This window comes from Mirounga leonina, unplaced genomic scaffold (genome assembly GCF_011800145.1).
Source record: "Mirounga leonina isolate KUSES-001 unplaced genomic scaffold, KU_Mleo_1.0 Mir_174, whole genome shotgun sequence".
In the NCBI taxonomy this organism is placed as follows: domain Eukaryota; kingdom Metazoa; phylum Chordata; class Mammalia; order Carnivora; family Phocidae; genus Mirounga; species Mirounga leonina.
In genome coordinates, this window is record NW_023270451.1 from 4808539 (window position 1) to 4821718 (window position 13180).

Here is a 13180-nt window from a genome sequence, read left to right on the forward strand (position 1 = left end):
TACAAAGCAAGTCATTACTGCTATTATTGTTTTTAATCACTTATAGAATGTTTTACTGAGCATCTGCAAAGTATTAGTCTCAAATTAAATGAATATTTTTAATTCCTAAGACTTGTGATTAGGTATTACAGACTTAAAAACTCTTATCCCTTATATTGCCACAAAGCAGGTCTCCTTATCTTTTCTTGTTGGCATTGCTGATCTCTTCTCCTGTTATCTAGGAGATGAGAATAAGAAATTGGGGGGGGGGGTAAAGGATGGGGAAAGAAATTGGGAAAAGAGAATGGGCTGCTCAAAGAATTCCAGCTCTTGGATCAACTTTCTTGCTTGGATATTAGCATACATAATACTTTTGTTGGGCTTGGGGCACCTGGGTGGCTCAGTCGTTAAGCCTCTGCCTTCGACCGGGGTCATGATCCCAGGGTCAAGGATTGAGCCCCGCATCGGGCTCCCTGCTCCACGGGGGGCCTGCTTCTCCCTCTCCCACTCCCCCTGCTTGTGTTCCCTCTCTCGCTGTGTCTCTCTCTGTCAAATAAATAAATAAATAAATAATCTTTAAAAAAATACTTTTCTTGGGCTTATGAATGTGAAGTTATATTTTGATTTGACTTGTTAAAATGCACTTTTAGTTTTGCTAGTATTAATCCTTTTGGTGTTTTCCTGACTACCCATTTGGTGATCAAGACTAAGCCCAGGTCTGAAGGATGTATTTATCTCATCTAACCAGTTACCCAACTCTGAAAAAGGCCCACATCCACATTTTAACTGCACAATTCTCAAGGGAGTGCAGATTTGATATTCTGAAGTGTTAAGATAGAAACTCCATAAATTTCTGAGTACAGAAGGAATGTGCTTTCTTTGTAGTTTTTAAAGATTAGCAGTCGTGAGTCATTAATGAAACAAAGCTGTCTCTAGTGGAGTCCTTAAAGACTGGTTGTTAGTTTAACCAGGAATTTAAGCATATGACACATTTGTGTATACCAATTTCAAAGTTATATTCTTTGCAGTTATTCTTTTTTTTTTAATTTATTTGAGAGAGAGAGAATGAGAGACAGAGACCATGAGAGGGAGGAGGGTCAGAGGGAGGAGCAGGGAGCCCGATGCGGGACTCGATCCCGGGACTCCAGGATCATGACCTGAGCCGAAGGCAGTCGCTTAACCAACTGAGCCACCCAGGCGCCCTCTTTGCAGTTATTCTTATGAATTCAGTTATATATCTTTATCAAAGGAACTATAAAATGTTTTAGAAATGAAGGCATCATGTTATCTCATCAAAACAGCTCATAAAAATGTTTTCTTATTTTTAGATTACCTCTCTAGTGACCCTTCAGCTATTAACCCTGGTTGGCCATGATGATCAGCTTGATGGACCAAAATACAAATGCACAGTATCTCTAGATTTCATCAGAGCTATTGCTAGGTAAGCGTAGAATAATCGTTAATGTAAAATGTCTTGAATTATGTAAATGATATACTAAATATAAAAATGTTCTTCCTAATGTAATGTCATTAGTCATTTAAGCAAGAGAAGATCATTTAAGTGCCAAGAATGAGTAAGTTTCATTGTAGAATGAACCCTCTTATCAATTTACAAATGACATAAAATTGGGAGAAGTAGCTAATATGTTAGATGGCAAAAAGAAGGAAGATTCTGAAAGACCTTAAAAGACTGGGATAATGGTCCCATAGAAGCAAGATAGGATTTAATGGACAGTTGACTACAAAAACTGAAATGTCCTAAAACAAGGTGGGAGAGACCTGGCTTAAGTCCTAAGTATTTTAGCTGATGGCAAGGTTTTAACGATCCTGGTGTCTCATTTAGGGGATGTAATAGGTCTGCTGTGTGTTCCCATAGGCAGAACAAATCTGGTGTGCTGTCCTGTGCTTGGCATTTTAAGAGGGGCATTGACAAATGGGCATGTGCCAAGCGGGGGCAGGAGGAGAATGGTAGAATGAGGAACCGTGTCACCTCCCTGACTGAGGGACAGGGTATGAGAGTAAAGTCCTAGGAAGGAGGCAGTAACTATCTCGAGTATTTCAGGGGCTTTCACGTACAAAGTGGATGAGACTACTTCTGAGTAAGTCTAGAACGTTAGAAGTTCTAGGGAAGAAAATATGTCTGTCAAAATGAGAGCTGTCTAAAAATGTAGCGAGTTTCCTCACACAGAAGTCTACTTACTGTTACGAAAAATGTTCCAGCCATTTATGTGAATAAATGACCTCATCTCATGATTGCAGCTGGATAGCAGTCTGTCAGGCCATGTAGACTGGCAGGTGAAATAAGACAATCCGTAAGACAGGGCTTTCCCAACCCTTTCGCATATGAAGATTGAATTGAAATATCCTTCAAAATCTTGAAAATATTTACATATATTTCAAAATTATATATAGGCACGAAACATTATTTATTCAGGCTGAAAATAGTGCTTGACACGGGTATGGATTTGCAGATCTCCTCAAATGAGGTCGACAGCTTCCTAACATTCTGAAGTCCACAGGTTGGCGGCCTCTGCCCTGAAGTCTCTTCTGTGCAGAGAAAAAGTTCTGTGATACTATGGTGCAGGTATTTGAGATACTTTGATGGCATGTAGACTCTAAAACATGAAGTGAAGGTTTTAAAATGTGGTGTTGTGGCAAAACTGGGCAGCTTTTACCCAGAAGAAATTGAACAGAAACTTTGAGTGTATTCACTATGACCATAAAGCAGTACCTTTCTTTTTCTAAACAACTATTTTAAAAACTCTGTATCTATGAGCTTCTACCAAAGACATAACTTTTGAATGAAGTGTATTTATTTAAGGGATTTTGCCGTTACTCTGAATGTGTTGGGTTGTGCCCCAACATAAACATGTACAGGACAGAGGCTTATGAATGCCCAATATGATGAATATACAGTGAACCCAACAGAAACTTAATTCATAGCATCAGTGATGTTAAACACATCCAGAGAAGTGCGCTTCTATTTACCATTTAAAAAGGGAGCAGGACTTGTAGACCTGGGATTCTGTCATAGAACTTGGGATCTCTCTAACTTGCTTTGTTACTTTTGTTTTCTCTTCCTTGCCTTCCACGGGCAGTGTCCAAAGAATAACTACCTCCTTCTTCCCACATCTTCCCTCTTCCACTCCTTCATCCCCATGATATATTGTGTTCTTTTTCTGCTCATTTAACTTTCCATTCTTTCTTTCTCTCCCTCCCATATCCTTCTGTCTTCTCCTAATACTCTTCCTCATTGCCTTAATGAAAACCTGATTCTTACCTGGGGATACTCCTTCCCCTGGAGTTACCTCTAATGGTAGCTGCTTATTTTCTCACATGCTAATCTCTCAAGGTTGGATGCTCCTTAAGTGCCACCACCCTTCTTTCGTGTTGCCACTTCCAGATTGCTACTGCCCCCAACTTGTTGTAGAAACGTGGACTCCTTTGGGCCTCGTGCAATCTGGCTCTGTTTCCCCATTCTTCTTATGCTTGATAATCTTCTACCAGCCTCCCACCCATTCCACCTCATATATTGAAGAATAGAGCACATGGTTCACAGGCTTCTTTTTAACCTAGATTCTTGACTCTTCAAATTCACTCTGTTCAGCATTCACTTGTTTTACAGAACAAAATTTTAACCATCAGTTGAGACCTCCTTCAGCTACATTGGTGTTCATCTTCTCTCTTTCCTTTTTCAGTAGATGGGGGTCTCTCTTCCACCTGTGATCTGAATTTTATCTCTTCCATCTTTCCCAGAACGTTTCTTGATATTTTCTCAGGCTGTTTATTACTTAGTGGCATCTAACACTGATGACCACTCTCTCTCTTAAAACTCTTTTCTTAGAGCCCATGATTTCATTCTTCTGGTTTTCCTCTTTATTCTTTGGCTTTTTTTTCCCCTATGGCTCTTTTGCCAGTTTATCCTTTCCACCCTACCTTTAAATGTAGCTGGTCCTTAAGACTTGGCTCTTTTGGAGCACCTGGGTGGCTCAGTCGTTGAGCGTCTGCCTTTGGCTCAGGTCATGATCCCAGGGGTCCTGGGATCGAGCCCCGTGTCAGGCTCCCTGTTCGGCGGGAAGCCTACTTCTCCCTCTCCCATTCCCCCTGCTTGTGTTTCCTTTCTCGCTGTCTCTCTCTCTGTCAAATAAATAAATAAAATCTTTAAAAAAAAAAAAAAATTGGCTCTTTTCTCTTTCCATATGGTACTTCTACCCTAGGCAATTTTAGCTATTCCCATGACTTAAACAACCATCTCTATATTAATAACTCCTCAGTTTTTAAAGGCCAGACCTTTATTCTAATATTCTTGACCTTTATTGGCTATTTCTCAGCTACATCAATACATTTCCAAAACTGAACTCCGGAATTCTAACCTCTACTTCTGCCTGCCAACAAAAAAAGAATGATTCAGCTTTCCTCCGGTGTTGCCTATTTCAGTGGTTAACACTGCAGTCTGCCACATTAGACAGGCCTGAGACCTGGGAGTCATTCTTGACATCTCTCTCTCCCACACTCACAGTATCCAAGCATCAGTCCTGTTGACTGCCAAGTCCCTCCCATAGATCTCAAATTCATTCACTTTTACCATTTGTACTGTTCCCTCTATAGACCAGGCCACCACCATCTCTTCTCTAGTAGCCTCCTAATTGGTCTTCTGTCTGCTCTTACCCTTTATAACTTGTTGTTCACACTATAGCCAGAATGATTTTATACAAATTTAATGGCACCCTCCTACTTAAAAGTCTGCAATATATCTTTCTGAATTAGTGTTTTTGTTTTTTGGGGTAAATACCGAATAGTGTAATTACTGGATCATATGGTATTTCTATTTTTAATTTTTTGAGGAACCTCTGTACTGTTTTCCACAGGCGCTGCACCAACTTACATTCCCACCAACAGTGTATGAGGGTTCCCTTTTCTCCACATCCTCGCCAACACTTGTTATTTCTTGTATTTTTGATACTAGCCATTCTGACTGGTATGAGGTGATATCTCATTGTGGTTTTGATTTGCATTTCTCTGATGATTCATTGAGCATCTTTTCGTATGGCTGTTGGCCATCTATATGTCTTCTCTGCAAAAGTGTCTGTTCAGGTCCTCTGTTCATTTTTTAATCTCTTGTAATCCTCTTTTTTTTTAAATCATCTTTTAATCCTCTTTTTTAATTGGATTTTTTTTTTTTGGTGTTGAGTGGGGTAAGTTCTTTATATATTTTGGATATTAACTCCTTATGAAAAAAAACCCCACTAATTCGAAAAGATACATGTGCCCCTATGTTTATTAAAGCATTATTTTCAGTAACCAAGATATGGAAGCAACCCAAGTGTCCTTCAATAGATGAATGGATAAAGATGTGGTACATATATGCAATGGACTATTACTCAGTCATATAAAAGGGATGAGATCTTACCATTTGCAACAACATGGTTGGAGCTAGAGAGTATTATGCTAAGTGAAATAAGTCAGGCTGAGAAAGACAAATACCATGTGATTTCACTTATATGTAGACTCTAAAAACCAAACTCTTTAAATGCAGAGAACAAATTGGTGGTTGCCAGAGGAGAAGTGGGTGGGGAGAAAAGTGAAATAGATAAAGGGGATTAAGAGGTACAAACTTCCAGTTACAAGATAAATAATTCATGAAGATGAAAAATACAGAATAGGAAATATAGTCAATAAGATTGTGATAATGTTGTTTGGTGACTACACTTATTGTGTGAGCCCTTAGTAATGTATAGAATTGCAGAATCAATATGGTGTACTCCTGAAACTAATACATTATACATCAATTATACTTCCAAAAAAAAAAAAAGTGTTCAATAGTTTCCTATGACTCTTGGGATTTAAAAAAACAAGAATCTTTAATGTAGCTTACAAGGCCCCAGTGATCTGGCCCCTGTCGCCTCGTTGTATCGCCCAGCCACATCTGGTACACACAGTGCTCCCCTAGGTATTTGCACTTTAACGTCGCTGGCTGTTTTTAGTTCTTCATATTCACCATTCTGCTTCCCATCTTTGCAAATGCAGCACTTTCCATCACCTCCTCTCCTTTATCTAGCTAACCGCTGCATAACCTTTAGATTTCAATTTAAATGAAAAGAAGCATTCTTAAATATACCATGACCACCATCGTGTGCCCCCACTCCAATCACAGTATACAGGTCTCATTGTTTTCTTCTAGTACTTATCATAGTTTTAATTAATTACTTAATAATTAGAGTTCATCTTTCTTCCGACAGTATAAGCCCATGAAGCTCAAAACAGAGACTGTGTTTGTGCCAATCACTGCCTTACCTCAAACTTAAACAATGCTTTAAACTTAGTATATGCTAAATATATAAATAGTTCATGTTTTCCTATAGTGATTAGCAGTAAAACTTCAGATGAAGGGGAACCATTGTCAGCTTGTCTTTTGGGGCAGCAACAAGAAGGGAACTAAGGAGACAAGAGTTTCATTACAAATCCGAGTGTGGTAGAGATAAGAGATCATAAGGATAGTTACCGAAGAAGAGGTAGGTATGTCTAGTTCCAGACTCCTGTAGTAGAGAATGAATGATTAGATCAGAGGACACAACCTAAGTGTCCAAAACAAGGGAATGGACCAGTAATTTATTGTACCTACTTATTTTAAAAAAAACACTATGCAGTTACTAAAAATCATAATTTGGAAGGTTAAAAATACAGAAAAATACTTGTGATACAGGCTTAAGTGGATAAAGCAGTTATATATGGAGTTACGTACACAAGAAAAGCAGGAAAACCTAAGGGAAGGGAGTGATGATCAAAACTGGCAACTGATGCCAAGAAATCAAGCAGAGTCCATCTGATTTAGTGATAAAATAACCATTTGCAACTTTATCAGGAACACTTACAGGGATACAGTGGGTTAGAAGTCAGATTATAGCATATTTAAATAGTATTTATAAGAAAATTGATGCAGCAAATAGAATGTTTCTAATTCATTTGTTCACGTAACATTTGTTGTATTGCCCATGAGCCTGTATTCTAGATTCTTTTTGCTGTGAAGAGGAAGAGAGGATTGTTACCTACTAAAGGGGTTGTGGAGTTGCGAGAGGGTTATTATTATTTAAACGTTTGAACATTATTTAAATGCTGATGGAAAAGGGGTGATAGAGGAGAATTAATGATACAGAGGACAGAGATTAAAGTCTGAAACGGTATATCAACATGGGATTTTAGAAACATGAGTTGAAAAAAATAGCCCTGGATGAAAGAAGGGGACTCTTTTTGCATTATAACATGAGGAAAAAGTGAATTCAGATGGAGCTGAGTTTGGACGTTTGGTGGCAAGAAGTCGAGGGAATTCTGATGTCTTCTATTTAGCCTCTAAATGTGGAGACAAACTGAGACTAAGGACAGAAGTAGTAGCAGTTTGAGAGGAACATGGGTATTTGAAATAGCTGCTATGGGGAATGGAAGAAGGTGCCGTCAGGAGAAGGAACTTGCTGGGAGTACTGAGGGCCCATTTAAAGTTCCTTACCTTGAATTTACAGTGGCACCAATCTGTGAAACTTAGGATCTTCTCTAATAGCATTCCATGTGCTAAGTACTGGGACAGCAAAGGGATATTGTTGAAATCACATAGGATTGAGGTTTTGCCAGGTAAATTTTCTGGATGCTAGTGAGTGCTTGAAGTGATGGACCATGGAGTCTAAGCTAGGAAGGGAAGGAAGGAAGTAAAGCCGGTAGAGAGCCAGTAGCTCAGTGCCTAGCACATAATACCAGTTAAGTATTTGTAGATCACGAGCAAGTGAAGGGGCTTGTGAACTGGTTGTGTCAAGGTGTTCCAGATCGCCTAGAGGAAGAGCTTGGGGATCAGAGGATAGCATGCCTGGATTTATGTTCTTAGAGGTAGAGTATTTCTGAATATGATCATGCGAGTAAAAAAGAAGACCATTGGAGGTAGGAGAGACAGGTAGGTATGCAGTGAGGTCACTATGCAGATCTTGGGATGGAGAGGAAGACCAAACTGGGTGCTGCATGATTCAGTGACTAAGACATAATGGCAGGGGGACACAAGGTGGTGAGTGGAATGATCTGAGTCTCAGAGGAGCAGAGCTTTTTGCACCAGGACACCGAACCCCACCCAAAGGACAGCCTGGAGTCTAACCTCATTAGAAAGATCTAAAGAGGAGGCTAGGTCCTTCAGGGGGAGCCAGATTTCAGTTAAACCCAGAAGAGAAAAAACATTCATGGAAGAGGTAGAGGACATAGAGAACTTTATTGACCAACGAACAGTGGAAAGGTTTGGACCGAGAAGCAGTGGGAGGCTTTAAAGGAAGCACAAAATATGGAGGTAGAATATGGGAGAAGACAGATGATAAGAAGCTTATTAAATATTGTCCTTGGCTTGTTCTTAATGTGAATGGTAGTTTTAAGTTTCTTTCTTACACAGTCACTGGGAAGACAACATAAGATTGCTTAAAGTTGTCCGCGTGCAAGTTGTCAGTGGAACCAAACTCAAACTGCCCACAAAAGTAAAAGGAAATAAAATAGTATCCCATGAGAAAAAAAGTATTTCAGTGTAGTAAAAGAATCAATAAAGTGTAATAAAAGGATAAAGGCAAAATTAAATCTTTAGATATACCATCTAACTAACTTGTATTAAAGTATTCTGAATTCTGATTTAAGAATTAATTACTCCTAGGCAAATTATCACTAATATTATTTGTGTTTATCCTATTTTTTCTGTATGCTTACTTTGGAAAATAATTCCATTTCAGTTCTAAGAATCTCCTGTATTATATAAAAACTGTCCAAAACCTTAAAATCATATTTATATAAATTTAATATGCATCTAAGCCATGAAAAGCCAGAGAAAGTACAAAGTACATCATTCTCTTTGTAGAAATTTAAAGTGTTGTTTACAGTGAATTGTTTGTCTCTGAGTCCTGTAAAGCATAAAGTTATCTTCAGAATGTGTGACATAATTTTTTTTATATTTTCCTTGTGGTTATTCTTTCAAATTCTGCCTTGTCTTAGAATAATATACGTGGGGACCAGCTGGCATGTCACCAGTTTACATTGGGGGATGGAGGGAAGATAAAGACATTCATACATCTTGGGCACTAAATGTTTCTTAAAGGAATGATCTTACATATTCAATTCCTGAATCATTTACTATCTTGAAAAAGCCCCAAAATCTTAATGGTATCATTCAGTTTGCTTGAGTATTTTCTAGTGGCAAAGCAGAGAAAGGGAACGTAGTTGAAGCTTTTATAGATGAAGACACTTAAAGAGCGTAGTGTTTTTAAGTCAGTCCATTTGTTCTGCCAAAGAAAACTTTATTGCAGAAATTCTGCTAAAGTTACCCAGCTAGACTGAGTAAAATAGAGGAGTCCCGCCACTAACACAGTATTTCATTAGTTCGTGTTCTCCTCTGGTCCTAGTCCAGTATACAGACGCTTCCCCTGTCTGTATTTACCTGTCACTACCGAGCTGTAATTCTGTTCTCCTTTTCCCTTGTTAGCATTGTAGGTATGTCTTCATATTGGTCATTTTCTATGACTGTCTCACATTCTATCAAATAATAGCTTCTGATCTTGTAGTTTTGAAATGTAAATGTTTTAATCTTAGCTGCTTTTAAATTTTTTTCCCACACAATGTCAAAACCCCGAAGTTATGGTGGGTATATACCTGAGAAATATACAAATTCCTGTCCCCTTTCTGCCTGTGGTTAGAAAAGCTTTTTATGTCTGTTTCCTTCTAAAATCCTCTAAAAACGATCTTTTGAACTGGTATGATTTATGTTTTTTGCCAGCTGGAAGTTTGTACTTCTTAAGACTTTATAAAAAAAAATGGTGAGTGATACCTTGTTGCCAGTATATTTGGGAGGTCCTAGAATTGAACAGAAGAAAAATATAAAAATGAAATAGATTATGAGATAATAACCATACATTTTAATGTCTTTATGCCTGAGATTTTTTTTTTTTTAATTTTAGTAACTGTTTTTAGTTGTTTTATTACTGTTAATGATAACAGGATTGTCTTGGCAGTGTTTTTATACCATTTGGAAAGGTTTAGTATTCTTCAGAGGCACTGTTGTAATGAAGCAAGTAAGGTATTCTTTAGTCCTACATGAGGTACCACAATAGCCAGAGCATCTCATTTGAGCTATTTTTAAATGTGTTTTCATAAGCAGTATCCATAGTTCCCCATTCCAGATTTTAAACAATATTTGATATGTCAGTCATTTGCTTAGAAACTTTTTTAGAAAGTGTATTATAAAACATTAATTGATGTTGGTTTAATAAATAAGAGTGTGCAATTAGTGAATCTTTAAAAGACTGTTCTCCCATGGATGATTATTTTTGCAGAATTGAATACTTTAAGGCTTTAATTTTATACTTATTGCTAGATCATTATAACTAATTATTTTCACCATTTATTCAAATAATAAACCTCCAAGTCTGAATATTTATAGTGAAGAATGAGTTTGGAGAAAGGAGAATAATTATATGTCTCTGTCGCTGCTATTTTATTCTGCCTGCCATCAGAGTACAAAAATATACATTCACATCGTCTGTTTGTTGTATCGTATTCTTGGATCATACAGATTTAGTTACAATACACATACAGGTCACCCAGTGTTAAAAGACTGAAAAGAATGAAAGCTACAAACAAGGGCGGATGAGCTATGCATTATGTAATGATAAAACAGGTGTTTGGGGAGATAAACAGTGTTCAGAAGCAGAGAAGATTTAAATACTTTTACATCTCTAATTACTTTATTCTGGTTATTAGACAAAAAAGCAAATAGCTTTCAAATGAAATCTAAACTTTCTGCAGTATAATTGAAATACAGAATGTTGAATAGTTCTAACTTCGCTTCCTTTTTTTTCAGAAAAGCAAACTTTAAAATGCATGGGAGAAAAAAGGAAACTTTTTAAAGAAACTTTGTTCCTAGTGACATTTTATAAAATCAGTTCCATTCCTGTTATGGTGCTTTTGATAGCACTATAGGATTTTGGTTAGCATTGGTTGTGAATTATTTTGCATGTGCTTCCCAGAATCACACATACAAAGCTGAGCAGTCTAGGGGGTGAGGATGCTAACATATTATCTATTTTTGTTTATAGGACGGTGAACTTTGACATAATAAAATACTTGTATGATTTCTTGTGAAAACAAGCTTCAAAGCCATATGGACACTGTGACAATGACTAAGCCAAGCTGTGTTCATCCAACTACTTAGCTGGCCAGGGAGAGGAGTTCTTTGGCTCTATTGGATTTGTCCAGACAGGTGCTGGCCCAGCATGGAATCTGATGAAAATACTCTGATTGGTCTGGGTGGATGTGAGCAGAAGACTATTTACCAGGGACCCTGGAGTATTTGGAAGCAACGTGTTAATTATAAACAGCAGGGTTTGAGCACAATCTGTTCTACTCTTAATGATGTTATCTTAACACTGAAATTGCCTGAAACCCATTTACTTAAGACTACATTTTGCTCTGTGAACTATCCCCTGCGCTTTGAACGTGCCAGCAGCCTTGTATATAAGCCCAGTCTTTTCACTTCCTCTCCACGGGAGCCTCTGCAGTTGCTTGCCAAAGCAGATTTTCCTAAGGCCACCGTTTTAAAAGATCATAGTTGCAAAATATAATAAATAGAAGTTGGTGGGGTTTTTTTTTTAAATCCAAGCTTGTATATGTTTATCCTTCACCCTGATTTTCTCAAAGGTACAAGGTAGAGTTCTATCAGATATAGGCCAGGTCTCCATCTCTAAGCCTGCTTAGTGTCTGCAGCCTGTGTGCGGTTTTTCTGGTCACTCTTGCAATTAACCACCCAACCTAGCTTTTTAATCTGCATGATGGTTTTCTTTTCTTTTTTTAATCATTGACCTTTATGAGTTCCACAATAAAATGTTTTCCTGTTACATCAGTTATGAACCTTGGGTCTGGATTTCTTGTCTGTTCAGATTTTTGAAGATTTCCGTTAGCAGTTGAATACTAGAAAATTGTTCTAAGCAGATTTACAGTGCTTAATTACATTTCAGGGGCATTGTATTCTTTCATTCCTTTTTTGAAGAAAAATCCTCACAACAGGCACTGCCAGGTAGGAAACCTTTTCGTGTAGTTATTGTCTGCCACATTCTGGATCAAAGAAAACAAGCAGTTGTATGCTTGCATTTGTTTAGAGGTAATGAGACGGGGAGAAGGATGGACTTCCTGTTTGCCTCCCAAAGGATGACATCTGCCCTTGCCCTACATCTCTTGCCCCACAGAAGGTGGTAAAATTTTGTGTTCCGGAAGATGCTTGGAGAAACCAGGACCAGGCGAAAGCCATGTGCATTGCGATTTCAGGCTTCGGTTTCCTGCACGTAGAAATCCAGGTATCATTAAAGTGGGTAGCTGATTCAAGGAGGAGCAGTGACACTTGGGGGAGTTTTCAGCCCCTCTTAGTTGGCTATAAAGTGGCAGGTCTGCTGTGTAGCCTTCTTGGATAGGCTGGGACCAATCTGCATTTTGAGGGAAGAACTCTGGAATGTCAGAGGGAGAAGAGATTGTCAAATGGGGCACTGGAATGAAGGATGGAAAGGAGGCAAAGTACACTTAAAGGAATGTAAGTGACTCTCCATGCCTCCTCCTCGCTGCTGGCCACCTGTCCCCTGCCCAGCACCTTGCCTGTCCCGTCCTGCCCTGTGAGGTGCCACCAGCCCCATATATGGCTTCCCTGCAGGAGACCTTGTAACCAGATTTTCCCTGCTCCTGACTGGACCATAAGAACTTGTCTGTCTGTAATTTCCTTTCTAATGGCTTGCTAAATGACTCACTCACTAATTTGATTAATTTATTTAAATGAAGGCTAACAGAGCTTAATATGGATATTAGCATTTTAACAAGGGTCATCTGCAAATGAATTCTGTAATGGGAAGATACGAATCTCCAATTACAAGAAGGGATCTAATGATGAGAATTATGCTGGCTGATGGGCCAGATATTTCCATTAAGAGAGGAGATGCCTCGGGAATGGAGATTGGTACAGCCACTATGGAAAACAGTATGGAGATTCCTCAAAAAATTAAAAATAGAGCCACCATATGACCCAGCAATTCTACTTCTGGCGATTTATCTGAAGAAAATCAAAAACTAATTTGAAAAGATATAGGTACCACTATGTTCACTAAAGCATTATTTACAGTAGCCAGGATATGGAAGCAACCTAAGTGTCCATCGATGG

At 38.4% G+C, this 13180-nt stretch overlaps 1 protein-coding gene across 1 annotated transcript in view; it reads left to right on the forward strand.

Annotated features, from left to right (window-relative positions):
- The window catches only part of ORC5 (origin recognition complex subunit 5), an 86506-nt gene extending 74625 nt beyond the window's left edge, over positions 1 to 11881 (forward strand). Inside the window, exons 13-14 of the mRNA XM_035020401.1 lie at positions 1308 to 1420; positions 11079 to 11881. Coding sequence (XP_034876292.1) covers positions 1308 to 1420; positions 11079 to 11124 — 159 coding nt within the window. The 3' untranslated portion in view covers positions 11125 to 11881. The remainder of the gene's footprint in view (positions 1 to 1307; positions 1421 to 11078) is intronic.
- The last annotated feature ends 1299 nt before the right edge of the window (positions 11882 to 13180 follow it).